Source organism: Carlito syrichta, unplaced genomic scaffold (assembly GCF_000164805.1).
Source record: "Carlito syrichta isolate Samal-C Ts95f unplaced genomic scaffold, Tarsius_syrichta-2.0.1 Scaffold290103, whole genome shotgun sequence".
In the NCBI taxonomy this organism is placed as follows: Eukaryota; Metazoa; Chordata; class Mammalia; order Primates; family Tarsiidae; genus Carlito; species Carlito syrichta.
The window spans coordinates 170461-196259 of NW_007234199.1; the positions used below are offsets into that span (position 1 = coordinate 170461).

The following is a 25799-nucleotide window of genomic DNA, read 5'->3' on the forward strand; positions in this document are numbered from 1 at the left end:
CTGGTTGTCTTGGAGCTCAGAGCTTATGTGTCCAAGGGATGTTTGTTTCAAAACTACAAAAGATATCACTAATGAAATAGAACATCTAATTTAACCTAGATTCCTTAATTTTCTGGTTCCTTTCATCTTTAATATTTTTGAGTCCCCTCAAGAGAATTTCATAGCCTCAGCAAAGTTAACAAAGACAACATCCATACAAAATCTCACACACACACACACACACACACACACACACACACACACACGCAAGCACACACACACGCAAGCACACATACACACACAAGTGCATTCACACACACACACAGTAAATAATACCAACAAACAGAACAAAGACCCTTTGTGCTGTCTTCTATGCATTTTTTCTATCCTATGAAAAGCTAAAGAACGAATGCTCCAGCAGAAAGAATTGCAGTGGCTTCTGAAAACAATACTTCCTCTAGAAAACAGCAACAGAGCCTGCAGCTGGGCTAATTCAAATTATGAACTTATCTTTCTCAGGATTTCCCAAAGCCATAATTCCATAATTTAAAATTAAATGGGCACTATTACATCAAGAAAAAAAGATACTGTTTACATCAAGAGTAAGAGAATATCATTTAAAACACAATTATTTATGTATTTAAAGCTTATTGGCTAAAGTACACTTTTCACAATTTCAAGAAACAATTTTGTTAGAAACAAAGTACACCCTTGAAAATGGAATTAAACAGCTAAGCTTCTCTGGCTGAGAACTCAACAATGAGGTACCCTTGAGCATCTCTGGGTATGTTCTGTAAGGCTTAATAGCATCCCTAAATAACAGAAACTAGGCACTGCTGATACAGCACTTCTCCTACCTGAAGCTTCATTTTCCAAAAAGAATGGATTGGTGGGTCCTCAGTGTAGCACTCCCCTGCAGCATGGTCCTGTGCTCCACACTAGGGGACAACGGGCTCAGCTGCCACCCTACAGCAGCCAGCAGAAGCACAAGGTTAGCTGTCACAGCTCGACTTGTGAGGGACTGAAGCCTCTAGCATTAACACTCCTGTGATCAAACTGGGTAACTACTTCCTCCAGCTGATTTCCAAGGAATGAGGTAGTAAATGAATAATTCATGACAAGTTCATTCCAGCAACCAATTTCCCTTTTGCTCTACAGTCTCCCCCACAGCAATCTGTAATGTAAAGATTCTAAACTATACTTGATGACATGCAAGTACAGTTTTCCAGTCAATGGCAGTAAATGTTACCAGATCTGTTTGCTCTTGCACACTAACCTATTACCCAGACTTACTTGAGAGTTTCTTTTTTTTTAATGTAGAAAAGGTCAATGATTAACATACACATACACACACACACACATTTTTTTTTTCTCCATAAAATCTGCCCAACTGGGTTCCAGTTATAGGAAAAGCAGCAAAATGCTTGTCCTGAGATCAGTAGTCAGTATTTTTTAATACACTTAGCAGAAGATCAGTTCCTGGGAACCCAAAAAAAAATCATTGCAGGATGGGGGAGGGGAGCTCTGCGTATCAATGCCAGGAAACAAACTGCTTCAAAGGGGAATTTTCCTGGTCTCAGGCTATAAATAAATCTTTCATCTCATTGGTATTCTTCTAGGAAGAACATAAATGTTCATTGTCACTAATTTGCCAATGCTTACACATTTCCAGATGAGTGATAGCTGAAGTAGCTAATTTTCTGCAACTTAAAAACAATGTCAGAAGAAATTTAAACTAGAGAATGGAAGGCCCATATGCCTCTCATCTCTGCATCATCTCTAGCAAGTCCAAGCACCTGTAGTATTCTCCACCTGTTTCCCACACTCATCTTTTTTTTCCTAAATGCTTCATTCTTTGTTTTTCTTCTGCACTCACTGTAAATATCTCAGGCTTTTGCTCTGTCAGTAAGTTAATTCTTTGGCTATGAATACTCTGTTCCCAGCTGCTTCTGATTTATTTGTTGGTTCTGCAAACTGATTTTTTAAGTGTCTCCTTGAACTTGTATTTTCCCTTCATTCTGCCATTTTAGCACTTCTAATCTTATGTTTTATAAAATTCAAGTTCTTATTAAGCTTTTCCACAGTACTGGGAAGTTATCCTCCTTATTTGAAGGGAAATTATGATTTCTTCCAGAACAAACTGTTTCCTTCTTCTTCAAGCACTAAACCTTTCCCTGTCCAGCCTGCTGTGTATGCAGAGGCCTCATCGTATTTCCTCATTGGCTTCTGCTTCACAGAGACACTCTATCTAGCCTCTCTCTGTGTTATGTTGTGTCATCTGGGGAAACCCTGCCCCTTCTATCTACATTATGAGCTGGTGCTGCATTCAAGCAGCTTTGAGAGGGTGTGTTGGGGGAGGTTGGTTCGAGGAGTATGATAAAGGGACAAGGGAAACATCTTCTATTGGAAGCCCTAACTCTGCTAGCTCCTCCCAGAGACTTTCTTCTCCTCCTCAGAATTCTTTTAATTTCCTCAATGCCTTATGAGATTTCATATCCATCAGAAAGAGCACATCCAAGTTGTTCTCTTCCTCCTTTGCAGTTACATTCCTTTTCTTCCAAATTCTGATTACCCACTCCCACTTCACCCCATGAGTGAGAGGTAAGGGAGCCCTGGTCACCAGAGGTTTACAATGTGCCCCTTCTTCCACTTCCTGTTTTCCTAAGAGACTTGCTTCCTTGATGTTCTCTTCTGATGTGCATTCTGCTAACTCGCAGTTTCCTGATGAAGATAATCCGTTTTAAAGGTTGATCACTATTCTACTTTTCTTCTCTACTTCCTTTCCAGCCTACATATACTAAAACAGTGATTTCCAATATGTTTTCCTTGTCATAGGAGAGAAGTATTCAGGGAAGGGTTTTGAGTCTCCTGGAATTTCCAGTGCTTCTACCAGGACTGTCTGGACCCACCCACTCTCCTGCTACAGCAGTTCAGGAATTTTCAATATTTTGCTTACTCTCGTTTTCTTATAGAGCCTCTGTACAGTATGGGATTAAGAATGGGTGATGCTGTTTTGTGATCATCTCAATATAATAATAATAAAAACAAGAATGACTCTGAGCCGGCTCTGAATTCCTGGAAACTTTCATTTCTCTCCCTAACCATCAGCTGTTTACGGAATTTGTTCTTGGAATATTTCTGTCTTTAAACCATCTGCTATTCATACTATGATCTAAAAAGTGGATATTTTGAAATTCAGCTTTATTCTGCCATCTTTAAACTGGAATCACACTATGCAAAAAACAAAAACCAAAAAAGCTTGATATGACCTCATCAAAAATAGTCCTAACTCAAAAGACTTATGACATAATAAATGTCAAAACACTAGCACTGTAAAAGAAATCCTATGATGATTATTGGTTGCCTACACACTGACCCTTCCTTTCCTCTTCCTCCTCAACAGAACCCTGATTTTCTTCCATATCCCCTCTCTCTAGTTACCAGTGTCTCAGGGATACTGACCTCATGCTTTGACCCTGGAGTAGGCTGACTGGCAAGAGCCTACTTCATGAGGCTCTTAAGGTGAGATCTGCTGGAGACATCTGGGAAATATTTTCCTCTTCCTTAGAGAAAGCAACAGGAAGCGTCTCTTCCTCTTTTCCTCTCATGCACAAAGCCAAGTGCAGTTCTAAATGCTACTGACAATCATCCATAACACAAAGGGAAATCTGCCTTGATATGAAGTGGACTCCATGAGTGGTAGAACAGAAAGACAGAGAAAATCTGGGTCCTCAAGTATGCCTATGACACACAGGACCGACCACCCCTGAGGCCCATCCTTCCCTTTTACATGGACATCCTCTTACATGAGTTACTAAAGCTTTTCATTGTTCACGCCAGTTTGGACTGGTTGTTCTGTTACCTGTACCCAAAAGCATTCTGACAGAAAGCATTTGGACTATTTATTTTTAATATTAAGCCCTCTTAAGTTAACATGTGTACTTTTAACAGAGAATTTCAAACTGTTTATAAAGAATCAAGTATAGGCAGTTTTCTTTTACCTGTGCCAGCTCTGGCATGTCACTCTTTCTTTTCTCCTTTCTCCATTAAACTTTGATTGAAAACTTAAAAACAAAATCAAGTATGGTTGAGGGTGTTCAGAAAATCAAAAATCCTCAGAAAGAACAGAGACATAAAGATTATCTAGTCCAACCCAATTCAGAGCCTGAGTCTTATAATATGACAGTCCCAGTTGTTTTTTCTCAACACTTCCAGAGAGCTCTCCAGCCACCTCCCAAGGCAGTTAACTCTATTCACTATGCTAAAAAGAATGTATCCTTATTATGGAAAGGTTCATCCTTTGGTGTGAGGTATCTCTGGGAAAAGCAGATTGCAAAGGTTAATTAAAAGGAGAACAGGCCAGGTGCAGTAGCTCATGCCTGTAATCCCAACACTTTGGAAGGCCAAGCTAGGAGGACTACTTGAAGCCAAGGGTGCAATACCAGCCCTGAACAACATAGCAAGACCCCATCTCCTCAAAAAAAATTTTTTTAATAAATAAATAAGCCAGGCATGGTGGTGCATGCCTGTAGTCCTAGCTACTCAGGAAGATTGCTTGAGACTAGGAGTTTGAGGGTGTAGTGAGCTATGATCAGACCACTGTACTTGAGCCTGGGCAACAGGGAGCAAGACACTGTATCTAAAAAAATAAAAGGAGGACAGTTTGGTACAATGATGGCAGCAGTGGTTAAGAACATGGCATGAACAAGTCACATCATGGACACCAAATTTCTCTAGAATATTGGTTAGTTGACAGTATAGTTATGAATCTATTAACACTTAACCCAGTCATTACAATTCTTTCTTATTAACTATACATATGAACAATTCTACTCCATGTTTTAGGGCCTCCTTCTACTCCCCATCCTGAGAATGATAATATAAATGTAATATAAAAGGAGAACCTCTTCTATAAGAAGGGCTTATAACTGTTGTTAAGTAACTAAAACTTAACAGGGAAAGACTTTAGATTATAATGTCCTTAATATTTTCCTCTATACCTTATGAAATTACTCGGTATTCTCCATGTCCTCCTTAGCAAATGGACATTTGGGTGAACAAATCTTAAAATACATAACACAGGTAAGGATTTTCAGCATTTTTCCATGATAAACATAAGATAAGAACGAGGGATTGCCGGGCAATAACAATTCTAAGTGATAAACTAACCCTCTCCAATTTTAAGATAATCATGATTTTAGTCACTCTATGTTTCTTGTATATTTTAAATCATAACTTCAAATTTTTGAGTTATCATTTTATTTTCTCTATTGTCTCTCAATAGACCTTGATCTAAAGAACTGGCCTCTATTCTTTGACTTACATTCTCTTTTTAAGTATCTCTATGCTCTGGGTTTAAAATTCTCACTGACAAAATCAGTCTGGAAGATCTTAAAACCTACACAAATGCTGATAAATGCATTTCTTCCAAAGAGTAGTCTCCCTGGTAGCAGAACCATAAACTCACCATATTCTAGGTGTCTCAGAAAGAATTCTTGGTGTTCTTGGCTGTCTGAGGCAAGAGGCTTGACTATAGAAGGGCAAGCTTTGATAAGAATTCTGAATTAGGGCAAGGTGATAATTGTCAGGCAAGTCCTTCTAACCTTTAGAAGAACTCTGCATTAAAGCTGGACTGTCCCCAGAGTACTTTTGATTCTATGATCACAGTGCCACATAAAACATAGAAAATACAGCTCCAAATGAGATAGAAGTTTGCAGCTTGGTTACACATGTAGTACTCTTCCACTGCTGACATTCCAACCAAGACCTCAGAACTCTTAAGAGCAATGAACGGCATGTCCTTGAGGCAGCAGGAAAGATAACAGGCAAGTACCAAAACCTACCAGGCTGCAGTACACCCATTCATGGATTTTCCCTGCTTGTGCCACTGCTCTGAAGACCTTGATCTAAAGAAACGTTGCTTCTCATGATCTTTGAAACCAGTTCCCTAAAACTTTCCCCAGTACTCTAGAGGAGATATCTCTTTACTATATGCCTGTTCGGTCCTTTTAGGAAATAGAGACTTCCTCATCTCCTAAAAGACTGCCAAAAGAAGCACCCTATAGAATTCCATCACACCTTTCCACATTATCTCTATAATGCCAACCTAAGCCCTCATCCCAGCTCAGCAACAAACCATACACTCTGACACAAGTGTAGTTTTCCATCTAGAGCCCTCTTCTACCTTATATGTCCCATTCAAGAGCATTTCCAAAGCTACCAGTATAATACCACTGCTCTAGGCCAGAATGGTTCTAATAAAGCATGTGTCATACACTAATTAAAATGACTTAGTTTTCAAACCATTGTACTTGTCAGAGGACCCATGAGTCTTGTCAGTGATACAAAAGAAGTATCAAGGATCCACCACTATAAAAGTTCTAAAAAGATATGCTGGGAGTCTACACACACACACACCCCCCCAAACTTTTGCCAGGTTTTACCAATTGCTATCTTTTTTGACTTGATCTTAAAATGAAAATATAAATATATGAGTAAAAAGTTAAATTACCATTTATAAAAGATTGTATGCATCTTCAAACACAGACAGCATGAATAGCTTGTGGGTGCCATCCTTTTGTTGATGAGTAAAATATCCCTACCATAAGGAGGTCCAACTCCGTTAAAGGATATAAACAGGCAAATAACTAACAGGTAGCAACTATGTGGCAAAATTAAATAAATGTCACAGCAGAGACACAGATGCTTGTTTCTCTTTCACATATCCTGCCATAACTACTCACTTACCCACAATGTAAAAGAGAAAGAAAAAAGACATAGGCTAAGGTTTGGGAAGCCAGTAAGTAAACTACTGCAATAATCTCAGTCAAGGGTCAGCGGTTTTTTAGTGTACTTGGCCAGAGAGTAAATATTTCAGGCTTTGCAAGCCATATAGATTGAGAATTAAAACTTCTCAATTCTGTTACAGTCACACAAAAGTAGTCATAAACAAATAAGCATGACTCTGTTCCAATAAAACTACATTTATAAACACTGAAATGTGAATTTTATAGCATTTTCATGTATCGTGAAATATTGATCTTTTGACTTTTTTCCAACCATTTGAAAATATAAAATGGTTATATAAAATGGTTCTCAGCTTGCAAGTCATACTAAAACAGCAATGGCTAGATTTGGCCCATGGGCTATAATTTGCCAACCCTTGACTTAGCTGCCTAAAATAGACAGCATTACCAAAGTCAAGAGGAGAGATAGACAAATAAGACATTTTAGAGGTAGAATTGATGAGTGGGTTAATGGGGGCAAAGAAGTCAAAGGTAACTCTCTAGTTCTAGCCCAGATGACTCAGAGATAGTGTCATGAACAAATATGAATAGCATCTCTTCTTTATCTGTGGAGGATAACTGCACCTGGACTGCATCACTGCCCAAGTGATAAGACACTGCAGCACAGCACAGTGACCAAATGCATGGACTCAGAAGTAGATAGCCAAGGTTCAAATGCCATCTCCACCAGTTACCAAATACCTTATCTTTCTGATCCTCAGCTTCCTAATCAATCCAGAAAATGGTCTGTTATAACAGTAGTAAAACATACTTCAAAGGGTTGCAGTGAGGATTCGATTTAATGAGTTAGCATATGGAAAGTCCTTGGGATGGTGCCAAGCACACAAAAGTGATATATAAGTGTTAGCCATTATAAGGAATAAAAGATCATTTTTAACCATAAATATAAATTATATAGGTAATTTATAAATACCTTATGTGAGTCTACCTAAATACAGTAAAAAACAGTATTCACAATAATAAATATCCTTAAACATTAAGCAATCTGTGAATACTTGATATAGGATACAACATTATTTAAATTAAATAAAATCAAATGAAGTTCTTTTAATGTTGGGGAAAAAAATCAATGCTGAAGTGGTGTTGGGCAGGATAAAAAGTACAAAGGTATGTGAGGTTCAGGGAAAGACTCAGAATAGAACAATGGCCTAAAATAGGTATTAAGTAGAATTCTAGCCTGGGCTAGTCACCAGATTTCTGGAGGATTCAATCATGCTTTTTTGTTGTGTTCGAAGGACTTATCTAGTCTACGAATTCCATTCCACCACACATGAGAGGATGTGATGGTGAGATTAAAACCTGCTGCAATTACTGTACTGCTAAAAACATATCAGTCTAACCATAAGAATGTAACTGTACTTTTTATTAGGAGATAGAAAATATTTTGTGAGGATTAAGTATAATTGAGCTATTTCATGAAATGATTTGATGAAAAGAAGCAGTAACTACTTTACTGAATGACACACATTTCATCTAAAAGAAGTCACAAAATACTTTTATCCTCATGTTTTATCTGGAATATCTTGAAAAGCTGCTGTTCAAGCGTGTATTATTTTCAAGCTAATGACCCAACCTAGCAACTAAAACTGTGAACTGCTAAAAAATTAGTGTATAGCTAAATATGTTAAGCAACCCTGGCTTTATCTCACATTTGACAAGCATACTTTTGATTATGAAAAACTTTAAAACTACAGAAAAGTTGAAAGAATAGCACAATGAATACCTGTATGCCCTTCTTCTAGATGCATCAACTATTATAAAACCTGCCCCATGTACTTTCTCTCTTTCTCTAATATATACTCTGATATATAAAATTAACTGTGATACTATAATTATCATCTAATATATAAAAAATATTCAAACTTCCCAGTTGTCTAAAAAACAGTTTATAGATGCTTATTTGTTCCAATAGGCTCCATTAAGTTTTACATATTATGTTAGTTCATGTCTTTTTAGTCTCTTAGAATCTAAAATAGTCCCCCCATAGTTTTCTGTTGTTCATGATAAAGAACTTTTTAAAGTGAATGGTCCAAAGTTCAATTTTCCTGAAAAAAAAAAAAAACTCCTAGTATTACCTTGAATTTAACAAAATAAGTTTTTGTTGTTGTTGTTTTTCTTTTTTGAGTTGGAGCCTCACTCCGTCGCCCAGGCTGGAGTGCAGTCATGGCCACCCCAGCGTCAACCCACTGGGCTCAGGTGACCCTTCCACCTCAGTTTTCCAAGTAGCTGGAACTACAGGCATACACTACCACGCCCGGCTAATTTTTTGATTTATTGTGGAGATGAGGTTTCACCAAGTTGCCCAGGCTGGTCTCGAACCCGTGGGCTCAGGCAATCCCCTCACCTCAGCCTCCACAAAGTGCTGAGATTACAGGCTTGAGCCACTGCGCCTAGCAAAAATAAGTATTTCAAAGTTTACTTGGTAAAAGAGACTAGCCCATGTGACTGTAAGTTAGACTTGGAATGACAACTACTATTAGTGGATAGGTGCGGGAGGGCCACTGAGGCCAGGAGTAACCACCTCCCACAAATTAACCATTTTATCTCTACCAGTTTCCAGGGAATATGCAGAGGCTCATTCAAATTCAGTAAGAATCCTAGGTTATACTGCTAATTAGAAGAAAAGACCTTTGCTCTCAGGGAACAGACGTCCAGGCACCTTGGTTAACAATCTTGGGGTATATTACAAATCACTTGAGCTCAACTTTCACAATTTGGGTGTATGACTCTGCTTAGAAGTGCTAATTATATACACAGCCAGTAATACACGATATAGGAGTATTATGCCTTAATCAGCCTAAGCCTAACCCAAAACTAAAGCCCTGAGGGAAACGACTTAAGCCATCCTTCTAACTGCACCATTACTTGTAATTCATGGATTACCTGAATACTGTGAATCCAACAGCAGTCCTTTACTCTGCTTTAAAAAAAAAAAAAAAAAAAAAAGACAAGCTACTACAATATAGTAAATTGAGTTCTTCATAAGTAAACATGAAAAGCACATAAATTCAACATTAGGATGAATGAATGAAAGGTGTGACAGTTCATTCCCTATGCAAATATAAAATATTCCAAAATGCAGCAAGCACCAAGAATATCTGTTAGCAGCATAGTCAGCTGTCATGATAACAAGTACATGTGAGAAAATGACTCAAGATGGGAATGCTCCTCTTTGGTGTCCTACCACATCCCCTTTTCTCTTCTAACTATTCTTGCTGATTGACAATTTTATCTACACCTAGGGTTTCCTTTATTCCAAAATTCTATCTTTTTCTCTCTAGCTTACAAAGACTTCTCTCTAGAGATTCAGGCACAATTGAACTCTAAACATCTCTACCAGAAGCCTCTACAAGGACCTCAGGCTGTGCATCCACCAGTACATTAACAATGTTTCCCACTGTCCTGTTGTGTATCCTCTAGCACAGTGTATGTTACCTTGCTATCTACGCCAGAGCTCACCTACTTCGTACCATCATGATCTAACAGCCACTGGCAAGGCCCAAACTGCCTCTTGTCTATTTCCTTACCATCTGCTCACTTCCTTCATCCCCAATACCACTTTCATCACCAAGACTGGTTCAAGAGCCTTCTAAGTAGTGTCTTTGTCGACTTCCTTCACCAAACCAATTATCTAAACAGCACTAGTGAGTACTTTAGTGATGTTACTAAAAGAAAGTTCCAATTGTGTAACAACCTGCTCCACATTTTCATTTACTTTTGATTGCACCCAGCATCAATGTGGCCGCTCCAGCCTCAGACCACTACTCTCCAACTGCACTTTTTAAGTTCCAGCCATAATTGAGGGTTTATTTCAGTACATCAAACATACCATGTGCTCTTTTCCTCCCTAGGAATTACTGCATTACACTATTTTCTCTGTCCTGAACACTATCTTCCTCTATCTTCACTAAACTCCTACTTGTTAAGGCCTCAGCTCTGATATCCCTCCCTCCAGAGAACCTCCCTTGTCACCACAATACTGAGTCGGGGCTCTTCTTTGGATGATGGCACTTGTCACACTAAACTGTTAATCTATTTTCCCTGGCAGCTACAGCAAGAAGCAGGAGATAAGGAGACTGATATGAAGGCTGCTGCAGATTATAAACAATGAGGGCCTAGGCTGCAAAGACAGCCTGGGGGTTAACAGAGCACACGGCCTCAGGGGAGAATTAGGCAGCACACAGTGCCTCTGTGTTATGCCACATCTATGCTTGATGCCTGAAACAGCACCCAATATGTAATAGGTGCTTAATAAATATTTGTTCAAAGAATAACTAAAGTAATGAAGACACAAGATAAAAACGTAACAAAGCAAAGAGAACAGCACCTGATTCTAGCTTAGTATAGACTGAGGGAGTGCAAATATTGGCAGTGGGAGTAGAAATAAGTGAAGCTATTAGGGAGGAACATGTAGTTTTAAAAGACACAGTCCGGCCAGGAACAGTGGCTCTCACCTACAGTCCCAGCTACTTGGGAAGCTGAGGCAGGAGGATCGCTTGAGCCTAAGGGTTCAAGAGCAGCCTGGGCAACATTGTGAGACCCCATCTCAAAAAAAAAAAAAAAAGATATAGTCCAGTGGCTGGCCCCTGAGTAGTCTGCAAAGAGCAAGTCAGTGAAGACATCAGAAGTTGGGTCTAAATAACAATTCCTCTACCTGCCAGCTGGAGAATTTGGGGCAAAACACTCTTTCTGTGCCTCACCTATAAAACGAGGATAACAATGACAGTATATGCTCCATAGCAATCATGTGAGGATTAAATGAATTAATGTTTGTAAAGCCTTTAGAAGAACAGTACCTTGCACAAAGTAAACATTATGTAAGTATCTGCTATGTTAAATTAAATAAACAGGCCTGATGTGGTGACTTACGCCCATAATCTCAACACTTTGAGAGGCTTGAGCCTAAGAATTTGAGATCAGCCTGGGCAACACAGTGACACCTCATCTCTACAAAAAAATCAAAAAATTATCCAGGAGCAGTAGCATGCACCTGTAGTCCCAGCTACTGGGGATGCTGAGGCAGAAGGATCACCTAAGCCCAGAAGGTCAAGGCTGTGGTGAGCCATGATCATGTAATGGTACTCCAGAGTGTAAAGAATTAACAAAATGCATACCTTCACTTACTGCAGGGAGATGTATCAAATATATTTACTGCAAAATTTGAAAAATTTTCCTGTCTAGAGTTTTAGATAATATTTACAACATAACTGTGTACATGTGCGGGTACGCGTGCGCGCGCGCACACACACACACACACACACACACACACACACACACACACACACACTTCAAAGCAGTACACTGGGAAAATTGAACTTCAGACCTGTTCCAAAATTATGCAACACCCCACTCACATCTGCAAACACATAGGAGACTTAGATAAAATATAACAAAATGACTTTTAATATATAGTCAAGCTCAAAAGCAAACAAGAAAATTCCCAAGTGCCAAAAACAAGAAAAAAATGTTAAGTCAGAGAGTTAAAAAAGAGGCTACTGCTAAACCAAAAAATATTTTAATTATATGTTCACAGAAATAAAGAAATAAATGGATAACATAATGCGAGGACAGGAAACTATGAGGAAAAATCCCAAACTTTAAGAAATAGAAATATATACACATTAAAATAAAACTCTCAATGGCTGGACTAGACCTAAAAGAAAATGGTGACAAAATTGCCTAAAGTGCAGTACCCAGAAAGGGAGAAAAATGAGAATGAGGGATAAATAGTATTTGAGAAAATAATGGTTAAGAATTTTCCAGAAGTGAAAAAAGATACACTACAGATCAAAATAGTTTTGGTTACAGTATACTAGGGAGGCTGCAAAGCAGAGCATTTACTGTACTCTTTCACACAGTTGCTTTCTTGACTATCTCCCTGCTGGACTATAGGCTCCTTAAGGGCAGGATTCTTTCAAATGTACAATACGTTGTTAATACCATCTGATACAATGGAATGAAGGAATAAATATATCCTATGAGTATATTTATATTCATATGAAACCTTTTTTTTTTGAGGAACAAAACAATATTTTAAAAAACATGCAAAGTCAGGTGACCATGAGTAAGGCATTTATTTCTCTTAGGATCTGTTTATTCAAGTGTAAAATAAGAATGTCATCTCAATAACATCAGAAATCAAAAGCCATTAACAAGGCCAGCCTTGGTAGCTCAGCCTGTAATCCCAGCACTTTCGGAGGCCAAGGCGAGTGGATTGCCTGAGTCCACAGGTTCAAGACCAGTCCGGGCAACCTGGCGAGACTCCGTCTCTACAATAAATAAAAAATTAGCTGGGCATGGTAATGTGTGCCTATAGTTCCCACTACTTGGAAAACTGAGGCAGAAGGATCGCCAGAGCCTAGCAGGTCAACGCTGGAGTGGCCGGAGAGAGATGCCAACTAAAAAAAAAAAAAGCCATTAACAACTACTATAGGAAGGGCAAGGAGATAACAAAAGAAATCCTGGTTTCCAGGTAAGAGAATATTAATTTCAAAGGTTTGGTAGATGGATGATTCAAGAACACATGCAAATGATCTCACAGATGGTGATGCCTAACCAGACAGTAATTTGGAAGAGGTAGACCTTAAATATGCATATTCGTCTCTTCATTTAAACATACTTCTATACAGAAGCTAGGAATGGTAAAAGAGAGTAACCAGAATGTTGAGAGACTCAACTGTACAGTATATGAAATAAAGGAATTACATCCTGCAGAATAAGTAAGACTCATAATTCCTGGAAGCAAAAGTAGGACTATCAATTATAATAGAGAAAGCTACAGAGATTTTTTTCTTATACTGGATCACGAATCTCCAGTAGCCAAAAAACACAAAAGAACCACCTTTGGAAGTAATGGGTCAGCATTATGAGAGATGCCCTGATAGGACCCTAAAAACAAGCTGGCCATGATTGCTGCAGTCTTACTGGGACTGTACTGCCAGGTGATGACCAAGAACTTGGGAATGCCAACAGCCTCGGAGCCCCAAGGAGTGTTACAACTCTCAGCTCCTCTAGTAACAGATTTCTCAGGGAAGTTCACAGCTCTCTTGACTCATGCAAGTCCCAGGTTCTTGCCTCATGCAAGTCTCAGGTTCTTATCTCACGACTGAGAGGATTAAGAATGGTGAATACCAGCAGGCAAGCAAGTCAGGAAAGCAAATGTTGCAGCTCTCACTGCAAGAGGGGATTCAAGTGGGTTGCCAAGAAAAGGCTGGAGCATACTGATTGGTCAGCAGTAGGAACTGAAAATATACTAACCTAAGTGGTCAGTAGTAAGGTTGACAGTAAGGATTGAAAATACACTAACCTGGGCTGGGCACGATGGCTCATGCCTGTAATCCCAGCACTTTGGGAGCCGCGGTGAGAGGACTGCCTGAGCCCATGGGTTCAAGACCAGCCTGGCAAGACCTCATCTCTACAATAAATCAAAAAATTAGGCAGGCATGATAGCGCACACCTGTAGTTCCAGCTACTTGAGAGTCTGAGGCAGAAGGATCACCTGAGCCCAGCAGGTCGAGGTTGCAGTGGCCATGAGCATGCCACTGCACTCCAGCCAGGATGACAAAGTGAGACTTCAACTCAAAAAGAAAGAAAGAAAGAAAGAAAGAAAATACGCTGACCTAATTGGTTAGCAGTAAGGACTAAAAAGTTCTTTACACAATAGTGTAATGGGTCAATGGGATGAGGATTGAAAAAAGAGTTGATTAGGAAAAGGTACACGAAAAAGGAGAAAGGGAGCAGAAAGGGAATGGGTGTGTCTTTTTTCTGGAGCTTGCAGCTTACAGCTCTGTTTCTTCAAATAAAATGGAATCTTATTAGAGACCCATCTGGTCCGCAGTCTGGGAGTTGGGGAGCCCTGCTATAGAAAGAATCACACACTTGACAAGCACAGGTGAAACTGTGACAAGTTAACAGATTATTTTATTCTTGGTAAAATGCAAGGGGCCCGTCTTCTCACAGAATTCAGAAAAAATAAAATTGCTATTAACATAAAAAACTGTCTCATGTTATCCCAAAGATTGTGGGATAAATTCTACCTCGGCAGTTTTGAGAACAGAGGATGATGGGATGGAAGGGAGGGGTGTCTCTCCATAGCTTCTTTCTCTCCTCTCTTCTCCCAAGCACAGGAGGATCAAAAATCATATCAAAAGATTTTGGGTTGAATCTGTGTCAGGGAAACTGGATAAAGAAAAATGGACTCCAATGGACAAAAATATACCTTTCAAACCAATCCTGATGCCATATGTCAGGCCCTAGAAACTCATAACCGCCATTTTTGGCACTGTGCCACCTGCCACAAAACTTTCATGGGGACCTACAAGCTCCTGTCTCAGCTGCTCTTCTGCTACCACCACCTCACCTTGATGCCAAGATGTCCTAAAATATCAGGCTGCAACCAGATGTTAAAATTATCCCTACACCAAGATGAGACAGAATAGTTTCTCTTCCTTCCCAATATCAATCAAAATCCCAATTCTACAAATACAATTGGTTAATGCTATTTATTTAAACCTTACAAATCTCATCAAATAGATCAATAGTTATTGAATTCAATAAATATTTATCGAATATCCACCTGCAATGAACCTGCAGTGGGTGTATATAAAAAAAAAAAATCTCCCTTCCTAGCCTAAAATGCTGGACATCTTTCTTGATTCCAAACAAGTTTGTATAGCTTCCTCATATACACATTGCTATGAATTGAATGTTGATGTACCCTCAAAAATTTATATGTTGGAACTCTCATTCCAAATGTGATGGTATTTGGAGATGAGGCCTTTGGGAGACAACTAGTTCCTGGGAGTGGAGCCCTAATGATAGGATGAGTACTCCTATATGAAGAATCACAAGACAGCTTGCTTCCTCTCTCTCCTCTCACCATGTGAGGATACAGCAAGAAGGCAGCTATTTAGTAGTCAGGAGTTGGCCCCTTACCAGAATCCAACCAAGCTGGCACCCTGATCTCAGTATTCCGGCTTCCAGAACTGTGAGAAATAAATGTTTATTGTTTAAGCCACCCAGTCTATAATATTGTGTTACAGATGGTGGAGTAGGCTAAGATACATTGAAGAAACCATCCAGTACCCAAATTCCAGAATTTGAATGAGGAACTAGCAGCCTCAACTTGATACAGGCAAGCTCCTTAGACTAAGGTTCTATTTAGTTAAATTTAAAAATCCATTTGGGCTAAGGGTTACGAGAAAAGATTATTAACTTAATTAAGTAATTCATTTACAGAAAGAGTGTGGGAAAGATATTCTGAAATATTCTCCTATCCCCAGCAAGTTGAGAAAAAACCAAAATACTGAAAATAATACTTCATCCACAAATCATTGACCCCACCATTAAATCCAACTGACATTTCAACCAATTCTGGCCACACTTCTCCAAAAGCTCATCAAAACATAAAGGGTGTAGGCTGACAATACAAATAACTTTAAAAGAAGAAACCATAAACTAAGAATATGGAGACCTCTTAATTTTTAAAGAACTTTTCATTTTCTGTAGTTCATGTACTTTAAGGCTACAATGTAATAGATTTTTTTAAAAATGTCTTTATGGAATAATGTGAAAAATGGTGTACCATCAACTACAATAATTCAAAACCAAAGAAGATATTAATTATTGATACAGTTCTTTAGAGTCTTGGGCAAAAATTAAATTTAACTATAAAACAGGAATGCCCCCAGAACTAATGAGCAAATGTTTGTAAAGCACATTATAAAGGCAAGGAAGAAAGCAGGCAGTCATTCCTGATTCTTCCCTGTCTCTCCCCACATGCAACCATCAAGGCCAATGGGATAATAAATATCTCTCTATCCATATTATCCCTATCCTAGATGAAGTCACCATCACTTTTTCCATCCTTTTTCCATAGGCCAAAGGTCTGTAGAGACTGACAGGTCTGTAGGCCAAATCTGGTCTGCCACCTGTTATTGTAAACAAAATTTTACTGAACACAGTAATGCTCATTTATATACTGTCTTTGGGTATTTTCACTTTACAGCAGCAGAGTTGAGTAGCTGTGACAGTCTGGCCTGCAAAGTCTAAATATTTATTATCTGGCCCTTAACAGAAAATGTTTGCCAAATCCAGACTAAGGAAGTTATTAAATGATGCTCTATCTAGCTTCCCTACCAGTCATTCAATTCACTCTCAACAGACAGCCTGAGTGAAAGTTTTAAGAGCAAAAATCTGGTCATTCATTCTTATGCAAAGATAAATCCAAACTCCTTACAGTAGTTTCCTGATAACTTTCCCAAACTCCTATATTGCCATTACTCCATCCGACCTTTATAATTTGAATTATTCTATTTTATTCTCTTCAAACTAACCTTGCTCTAACTTTCGCGCCTTCAGCATGCAGTATTTCCCCTACTTGGGATGCTCTACCTTCTGCCTTTCTTCTAACTCTAGGCCACCAATCCAGTTCCCCATGTAAATATCATTTTCTCCAAGAAGCCTTTCCTAACCCTCTGAGCTAAAATTAGATGGTCTTAAACTTCCTCCATCCCTGAGCTTATTAGACTCTAATACATATTTAACTGTCAAGCCAGATCACAAGTCATACACGGGCTGAGATAGGCTCTGTGGTGTTAATTATGATACCCCTTGCACCAGCACAACAGCCGTATATTTTTTATTAAATAAATTTATCCTTTGCATCATGTTCTGAGATTCTAAGGAACTTTTCTTTCAGTGACTTACCAGAAATAATCTGACAGACAACCAGTGAAGACAAGTCATTTACAACCATTTATAAGCAAAGCAGTTTACACTAAAATCTAAAAACCTAGAAATCTACCAAAAGACAGTTTGTTCTGAGCACAACTGTTTGTGTGCTTATTAGTATATTATCAGAGAAAACCCTGTACTTTAGAGCTTAAGCACTGTTCTAGATCATATTTAATAAAAACTTAATTAAAAATTGAAACTTCGAAGTGAGTGGATTGCCTGAGCCCGTGGGTTCGAGACCAGCCCAGGGAACTTGGCGAGACTTCGCCTCTACAATAAATCAAAAATTAGCTGGGTGCGGTAGCGTGTGCCTGTAGTTCCAGCTACTTGGAAGGCTGAGGTGGAAGGATCGCCAAAGCCTAGCAGGTCGATGCTGTGGTGGCCGTGAGTGTGCCACTGCACTCCAGCCTGGGTGACAGAGTGAGACTCCAACTCCAAAAAAATAAAATAAAAATAATAAAATAGACGTTGAAACTAAAAAAGGTATTCTCCTATTACCTGCTCTTCCCTCTCCTTTTCTTTGGTTTTACTTCTGTAGATTCTAGCAGAGGTGGCATCCTGGGATGGAATGGCAGAGATCTGATGCAGTGGCATGCTCATTCCAGCCTCCTATCTTTTCTTCTTCACAGAAGAGAGTCTTCACTGGTAGAGTCATTTTGGGCCATGGACTTCAAGCTGAGAGAAAGTCAAGAGAGAAAAGACATAACTGAGCTAAAATACTTTTTAAATTTCTAAGAGTGAGATTCACATTTTATATTTCTATTCCTATTTATATTTAAATAAGTTACAATGGAAGACATGCATGGTCTTCAAAAATAATTAAAATAATAGAAGATTGATGTGTAAGGGAAAATTGTAACATTTTTTTTTTTTTGTAAAATGGGAGCACCTGAAAGAGGCAAGTGGATTTCAAATGTATAATCAGATATTAATTTTCCATTGACTACTTAGATTTAAAACACAGCAGTTCACCATCATAGAACATTTTTGAAGTTAAACATTTTTTTTTAATGATCATGCATTCACTCTGCTGTAAGTAGTAATCCTCCCTTAAAACTGCTGCCCTTTAGTCCACATAATGGTAAAATCAGAGGTTAAGAAGTCGATGATTCATGCCTAACTTTCCAAAAAGTCTACTAGACTCTCCACACCAGTTGTTGACAAACTCTTCCTGTAAAAGGCAAGACATATATTTTAGGCATTGTGGGCCAAATCTATTCCAAGTATTCAACTCTGTTGTTGTAGTATGAAAGCATCCATAGACAACATGTAAACGAATGTAAGTAGCTATGTTCTAATAAAATGTTATTTACAAAAATAGATGGGCTAGATTTGGCCCACAGGCCTGTAATTCGCTGTTCTAAAAGGCTTCCTAAGGAAACCATGCCTGAGAACTATGAAAAGGCTGCCTTTAGGTAAAACAACAGCATCTCTATAAGTTGTCTCCAATGATTCCAGGTACCTCTACCCCTTTTCTTGTATTCTCCTACATCCCCCCAAAGTGCCTAACAATTGAATTGTATGTTCTCTCTTTATCTTTCTGTCACCCTGCTGCTCCCACTGAGATCTATCAAACTCTGCATACAAAACCAATTAAATATAAATTATCCATAAGATTTAACATCGATGTTTCAGATGGTTCAAATTTTAACAGATGATGGAAGCCTTAAGCCAAAAGAATGAATCTCTAATTTGGGGATTTTCATTTATTAACCATGTTTTGGAGGTCAGGCAGTAGGAAGGAAGAATAAACACCAAGGCCTGACAATCCTAAGGCCACATTTGACAGTCATTTAATCTACTTTATCCAAAACTGCTCTGGGTCTAAGGCAGGTATTTGTAAAGCTGATCTCACCTCTGAAAATGTCACTAACCAAGCAGAAGAGTACCAGAAGTCAAAATGGATTCCTTCACAGAACTCTTGAATCAACAAACAACAGGAAGTCACAAGAAACAGGACACTATCAACACATATGAGAAAATTAGCTAAAGGAATATTCTGTTTTTAAAAGTCTAGTTTTGGCTGGGCATGGTGGTTCATACTTGTAATCCCAGCACTTTGGGAGGCGGAGTTGAGAGGACTGCCTGAGCCCAAGGGTTCAAGACCAGTCTGGGCAACTTGGCAAGACTTCATCTCCACAACAAACCAAATATTAGCTGGGCATGGTGGCAAGTGCCTTGTAGTTTCAGCTACTTGGAAGGTTGAGGTAGAAGGATCGCCTGAGTCCAGCAGGTCTAGGCTGTGATGGCCATGAGTGTACCACTGCACTCCAGCCTGGGTGACAGAGTGAGACTCGAACTCAAAAAAAAAAAAGGCTACTTTTACAACAAGTAGATAATCATTGATTTTAAAAAACACAGGAAAATAGAATAGGTAGTGTCTAGATATTATATTATTATATATCATGTACTGTATTTCAAGCCCTTGATGAGGCTGGCACAAGATGGAGCACTACTGTGCCCAACAGATGGTCTGAATGTTTGTATTCAAGCATACTGTATAAGACAAGAGGTACTTACTGTGGGGTTGCCTTACACACTCTGGGAGATCACAATAGTCAGTGGTGAACAGTTTTTTCATCACCAATACATTAAAGTTCACTGTCATAGATGACCAACTCCATGAGGTCTCTTGAAATACTCAAACCCAGGCACTTATCATGCCAATAGCATGATTATTCATCATTATTCATCAGTACATGACCATCACAAGTCTGGCAAAGGATAATTATACCAGAGAAACACAAATGCAAGAGGGTTTTAAATTTTTTGCACAGTTTAGGACATCCCTCCTCCAAGCCATTGAAGTCACTCGTCTGATATGCACCCCTACCTCCAGACAACTGACTCGTAAATTTGCCTGAAGCAATCCCCCTTCAATGCCACACATAAAATAAGTTTACACACAAACCAAAAAAGACCATGCTATTTTTTTATGTGAAGGTTTATTTGGAAAGCATAAAGCAGGTATTACTCATACTATTTTTGTTGCATAACTTCCAGATGTTTGTTTTATATCCATTCATCTTTAGTGAAGAGCAATAAATTAAACCTCTGCACTATGCCTAACAATCCAGGCATGAGGACTTCAATTCCACTAATGCTAACTTACAAAATATAATACACCTAATATGAACATCCATATCTAAAAGAACTAGATTGTCAAAGCTTATTGTTAAGGAGATTGGAAATGGATATTCCATGTTTGGGATACTTAACATTATTAAGAATCAAAATATTTAACATTATTAAGGTGGCAATTATCCTCAAATTCATCCAAAGAACCAAAAAAGAAATCCCTATCAAAAACTGAGTTGACTTCTTTACAAAACTGTGACAAGCTGATCCTAAAATCCATGTGAAAATTCAAAATTGCTAAAACAACCTTGAAAAAGAATAACAAAGTTAAAAGACTCACACTTCCAGATTGCAAAACTTACTACAAACAGTAGTCAAGACAGTGTGGTACTAGAATGAGGAAAGATACACAGATAATAGACTAAAACTTAGAGTTCAGAAATACACCCATGTATCTATGGTTAACTGGTTTTCAACAAAGGTGCCAGATCATCTGGGGAAAGAAAAGTCTTTTCAACAAATGGTGCTTGGGACAAGTGGACAGTTACATGCAAATAAAAAAATAAATTTGAATCCCTTTCTCACAAAGAGATAAAAATAGACAAACTAGTCATTATCAAAATAAAAACTTTTGTAGTTCAATAGACACCATCAAGAAAGTAAAAAGAATAGAAGACAACTTTTGCAAATCATATATTTAATAAGGGAATTGTATCTAGGGTATACTGGAGGTGGCAAAAAATATATATACACATTTTAAGCAATGTTTGCCATAATCAGATGTGTCTGAACGCTGACGGTAACCACTTTGAGCATCTCTTAGAATTACAGAAGTCATATGTGACTTGTATTCATTTTCAATTATTGATATATATTGAGTATTATAATTTTAATACAGTTTTTTCCTTTCTTAAAATGTATACTTTTTTGGCACCCTGAGTATAATGAACTCTCTTACAACTCAATTATATGACAGCTAACCCAATGAAAAATAGGTTACTCAACATCATTAGCCACCATGGAAATATTAATCAAAACTATTAGAAATCACTTTAATTATGTCCTTAAAGACAAATAATAAGTGCTGACAAAGACGGGGTAAAACTGAAGTTCTCATATACTGCTCATTGGAATTCATGCAGCTGTTCTGGAAAATAGTCTGGCTCTTCCTTAAAATGTTAAATATGTTACCATATGATCCAGTAATTTCACTCCTAGAGTGTACATCCAAGAGAAATGAAAACATTTCCTCACATAAAAACTATCCAGAAATATTCATGTAGTATTACTAATAGGCAAAAAGTGGAAACAATCCAAATGTCCATCAACTAATAAATGGTATATCCATCCAATGAATCACTCAATGGAATCATTAAGCAATAAAAAGAAATGAAGTACTGATACATGCCACAATATAGATAAACCTTTAAAAAGATTATGCTAAGTGAAAGAAATCAGCGGACAAGGGACTATATAGAATGACGTTTGTATGAAGTGTGCAGGGTAGATAAATCTATAGAGACAGAAAGTAGAGTAGTGGTTGTCAAGGGCTGGGATGAGAGTGGATAAATGGGAGGGGTGATAGCTTAAAGAATTTCTTTTTGGAAGAATGAAAATATTTTTAAATTGACTATAGTGAATGCTGGAGTATACAAAAAGCCATAGGATTACAATCGTAATAAACTATAGCTCAATAAAGGCATTATTTTTAATGTATAAAAATAGGCCAATGTGGTGGCTCACACCTATAATCCCAGCACTTTGGGAGTCCAGGGTGAGATAATCACTTGAGGCTAGGAGTTCAAGACCAGTTTATCTCTACAAAATAAATAAATAAATCGGCCAAGTGTGGTGGCACACTCCTGTAGTCCCAGCAGCTCAGAAGGCTGAGGTGGAAGGATTGCCTGAGCTCAGAAGTTCAAAGCTGCAGTGAGCTGTGATTATGCCACTACACTTCAGCATGGGTGATAAGAGCAAGACCCTGTCTCTAAAAAAACACACACACACATACACAGACTAAGACAGAGAAAATTTTAGTTTTTCCTTTGAGCCAACCCCAAAGTAATTTATCCAAGTGATGTGGAAATGGCACTGCTACTCTACCTCACTCTTCCAAGTTTGAGAAGGCAACAGAGAAGAGTACAAAATCAGCAATCAAAAACCTAAATTCAAGTCCTGGCTCTGTGTGATGTTGGGCAAACTGGTGAATGTTTAAACTCTTTTGTTTCTTCATCTATAAAAGAGAAAGGTAGTAATCTCAGTTCACAGGATTACTGTGAGGCTCAAATAAAACTGTGTCCATGTGCACAAACCTGGGGTTCTTAACATCAGCACAACTGCCAGTAGGTTTTTCCAGGTATTTGCAGTAATTCCACTCATCGTATCACAAAGGTCTGCCTGTTTTGTCTTTCCTGTATTTTCTTTCCCCCTATGCCTCATTCCAACACAAGATTTAAACAACTAGGACCTCAAATCCTTTCTGACATTTATTTAAGGCCTCTAAGCAGCTAGACTCTGGAGAGAAGCAAGGCTGACAATGCTATCCCTATAAGGAGAATGATAGTAAGGCCTGATCCTGAAGACAACCAGTATGGCTTAACAAACTGTTCTGTGTGCTTTCCAGATGATCAAGATAAATGAAGAATTTTCTTCTAACAACAATGCTATGGACAAATACAGAAGACAAAGTGGGTAGCCAGGAAACAAAGATGCCTGTCGCAGCATCCCTGAGAAATGGTCACCCCCAGAACAGCCCACATATCTCCCTATACCCTTGTTTGCAGGATACCAGGTTCCAGTTGCACTGTGCTCCTCCTCGCTGTGAATTGCTGTATCTTAATATTCTGACTGGTACTGTTAGAATAAACAAGTTTAAGTTAAGTCTGTCTTTACCAGAAGTGCATTTCATATTTTTTTAAAAATGAGCATGTGTTAAGTCTATATTCTCATAAGTTTCTGGAAGCATCATAAACTCAGAATGCTCATCAGGGAAACTGTTGAGCAAGAGGATTCAGAAACCATGGAAAAGCTTACCTGTGGTAAGCTCAACCTGAGAAAATATGCAAATATCTACAAGTCTCAAGATTTTCAACAAAATATTATTTACAACAAATAAAAACAAAGTAACCTTAATTTCCTCAAATTGGGATAAAGCTAAGTAAACTGTGGTACTAGTACAATCAAAGGAATATTATGTGGTCATTATAAGTCACAGAGAAGGATAGGTGTGATAAAAATTACACATACACTACAATTGCAACCACGTGAATTATAAAAATCCTAGGAGGCAAGTCATGAAGATGTCAATAGCAGTTTAATAATGTAGCAAAATAAATTATTTTTCATTTCTCTGTTTTTAAACTTTTAAAAATGATGTATTGCTTTCATAGATATTTTTTAGGCTGGGCGCAGTGGCTCACACCTGTAATCTCAGCACTTTGAGAGGCCAGGGCAGGAGGATGGCTTTAAGACAGGAGTTAGAGACCAGCCTGGGCAACACAGTGGGATTCTGTCTCCACAAAACATTTTTAAAAATTAGCCAGGCAAGGTGTTGCACACCTGTAGTCACAGCTACTCAGGAGGTAGGAAAATCACTTGAACCCAGCAGTTTGAGGTGGCAGTGAGCTAGGATTGCACCACTGCACTCCAGCCTAGGTAATAGAGTAAGACCCTATCTCAAATATTTACATTTTATTGATACATAATAGATGAACATATTTGTGGGTATATGTGACAATTTATTCAGATAATTTGTAAAGAACAAATAAGTGTAATTGGGATATCCATCACCTTAAATATGTGTCTTTTCTTTATGCTTAAATATATTTTTTAAAAAGCTAAAATATAAAGCTGAAGTAATTCCTCCAAGGTTGGCAACAGTCAGAATTGAATGCTATCAATGAATATACATAACCATAAAAGGGCTCATTTTCTGAGGAATGCATTTCTGAAGGCGTCACAGAATTCAAGCCTCATTTTTCTACAGGAATAAAGAAAGGATATACTCTCAGGACACAGATGTTTACAACCACTGTAGGATTTGCTTTATGCGCCTGTTAATTTTTTCAGCATTGCCTCTAGTTTTTGTGTAGTATGATTTTCCTTAAAAAACAATATTGTGCATCTTGAAAATAGTTTGCCTTTCTTCATCCTGCTATTAATCTGACTTTCATGCCAAATTTACTGACTTTGGAGACTACATTATTGCACATATTACACATTATAACTAATTTCATTAATATTTCATCTCATACTATTTCCAGTCTGCATACTTCCCACAAAGCACAACTGTAATGGAATAGTCTTTATACATCAACAGAAATAGAGGCTGAGAACATGAACTGCTAGCAAGCAGGAATATAGCATTATAAATAATATGGCAGGCAAAGAAAGGTAAGAATTTGTCCACTGTCCATAAATCTGTGCATCTGCCAAGTGCTTACAAGGCTATCTGCTGCTAACATGGCTTTTTTTCCCCAGCATATGTGTCCATATTACTATGCTAGAAACAAATGTGACAGGAATCATCATCTTTTACAGAATACAGAAAATAACTAAAAAGAACCAGCTATTAGTAAATGTGTTTTTCTTTTAATCATAGTTATAAAAGAAACCTCTTATTCCAAAATAATGAATGTCTTCTTCCCACTAGAGAAGAGTGAATTCTTCTCTCTCAACAGATTTACTTGTGGGGAGAAAGCCCACAAGATCAGGCTCTGATCATAGATCAGGTACTTTTGTTGTGTAAAAAAATATTTACTGTAAAAGTTACTTAATTTCCTTCCACCAATCCTACAAATTTAACCACTGCCTCTAACCCTTTCATGAATGAATGATGTAAATTACACTATGCAGTTCAAAGGAAGTGGCACCCCAGCTCTGGGGTGAACCTGAACATTCTTTGCCCCTCTTCTCACTTGGCTATTCAGGGGTCTCTATCAGTCAGCCTCCTCTCCCCATATTTTCATCCTTTCCTTCCTAAAGGTTCCTTCACATAAACAAAGTAACAATCAATTTTACAAGGACTATACAGAGAATAAGCAGTTTATGCCACTAGATGATGCTATACACAAATGATAAAATTCAACATCAATACAGAATTTTAAGTCTTTAAGGCTCTCTTATCTTTAAAAACAAAATAAAAATGTATCTTTCTCTATAACCAAAATGTCTCCATTGTCTACAGTGGTCTCCACTTTCTCA

The 25799-nt window shown here is 38.1% G+C and overlaps 1 protein-coding gene across 2 annotated transcripts in view; it reads right to left on the reverse strand.

The window, feature by feature from the left end:
* The window catches only part of MARCH8 (membrane associated ring-CH-type finger 8), a 109708-nt gene extending 89542 nt beyond the window's left edge, over positions 1-20166 (reverse strand). For both annotated transcript variants that reach the window (XM_008054399.2, XM_021710578.1), the window contains exons 1-2: positions 20040-20166; positions 18018-18194 (exon numbers count right to left, since the gene is read on the reverse strand). In XM_008054399.2, the coding sequence (XP_008052590.1) occupies positions 18018-18119 (102 nt within the window). In that variant the 5' untranslated portion in view covers positions 18120-18194; positions 20040-20166. The remainder of the gene's footprint in view (positions 1-18017; positions 18195-20039) is intronic.
* Between the last annotated feature and the right edge of the window lie 5633 nt (positions 20167-25799).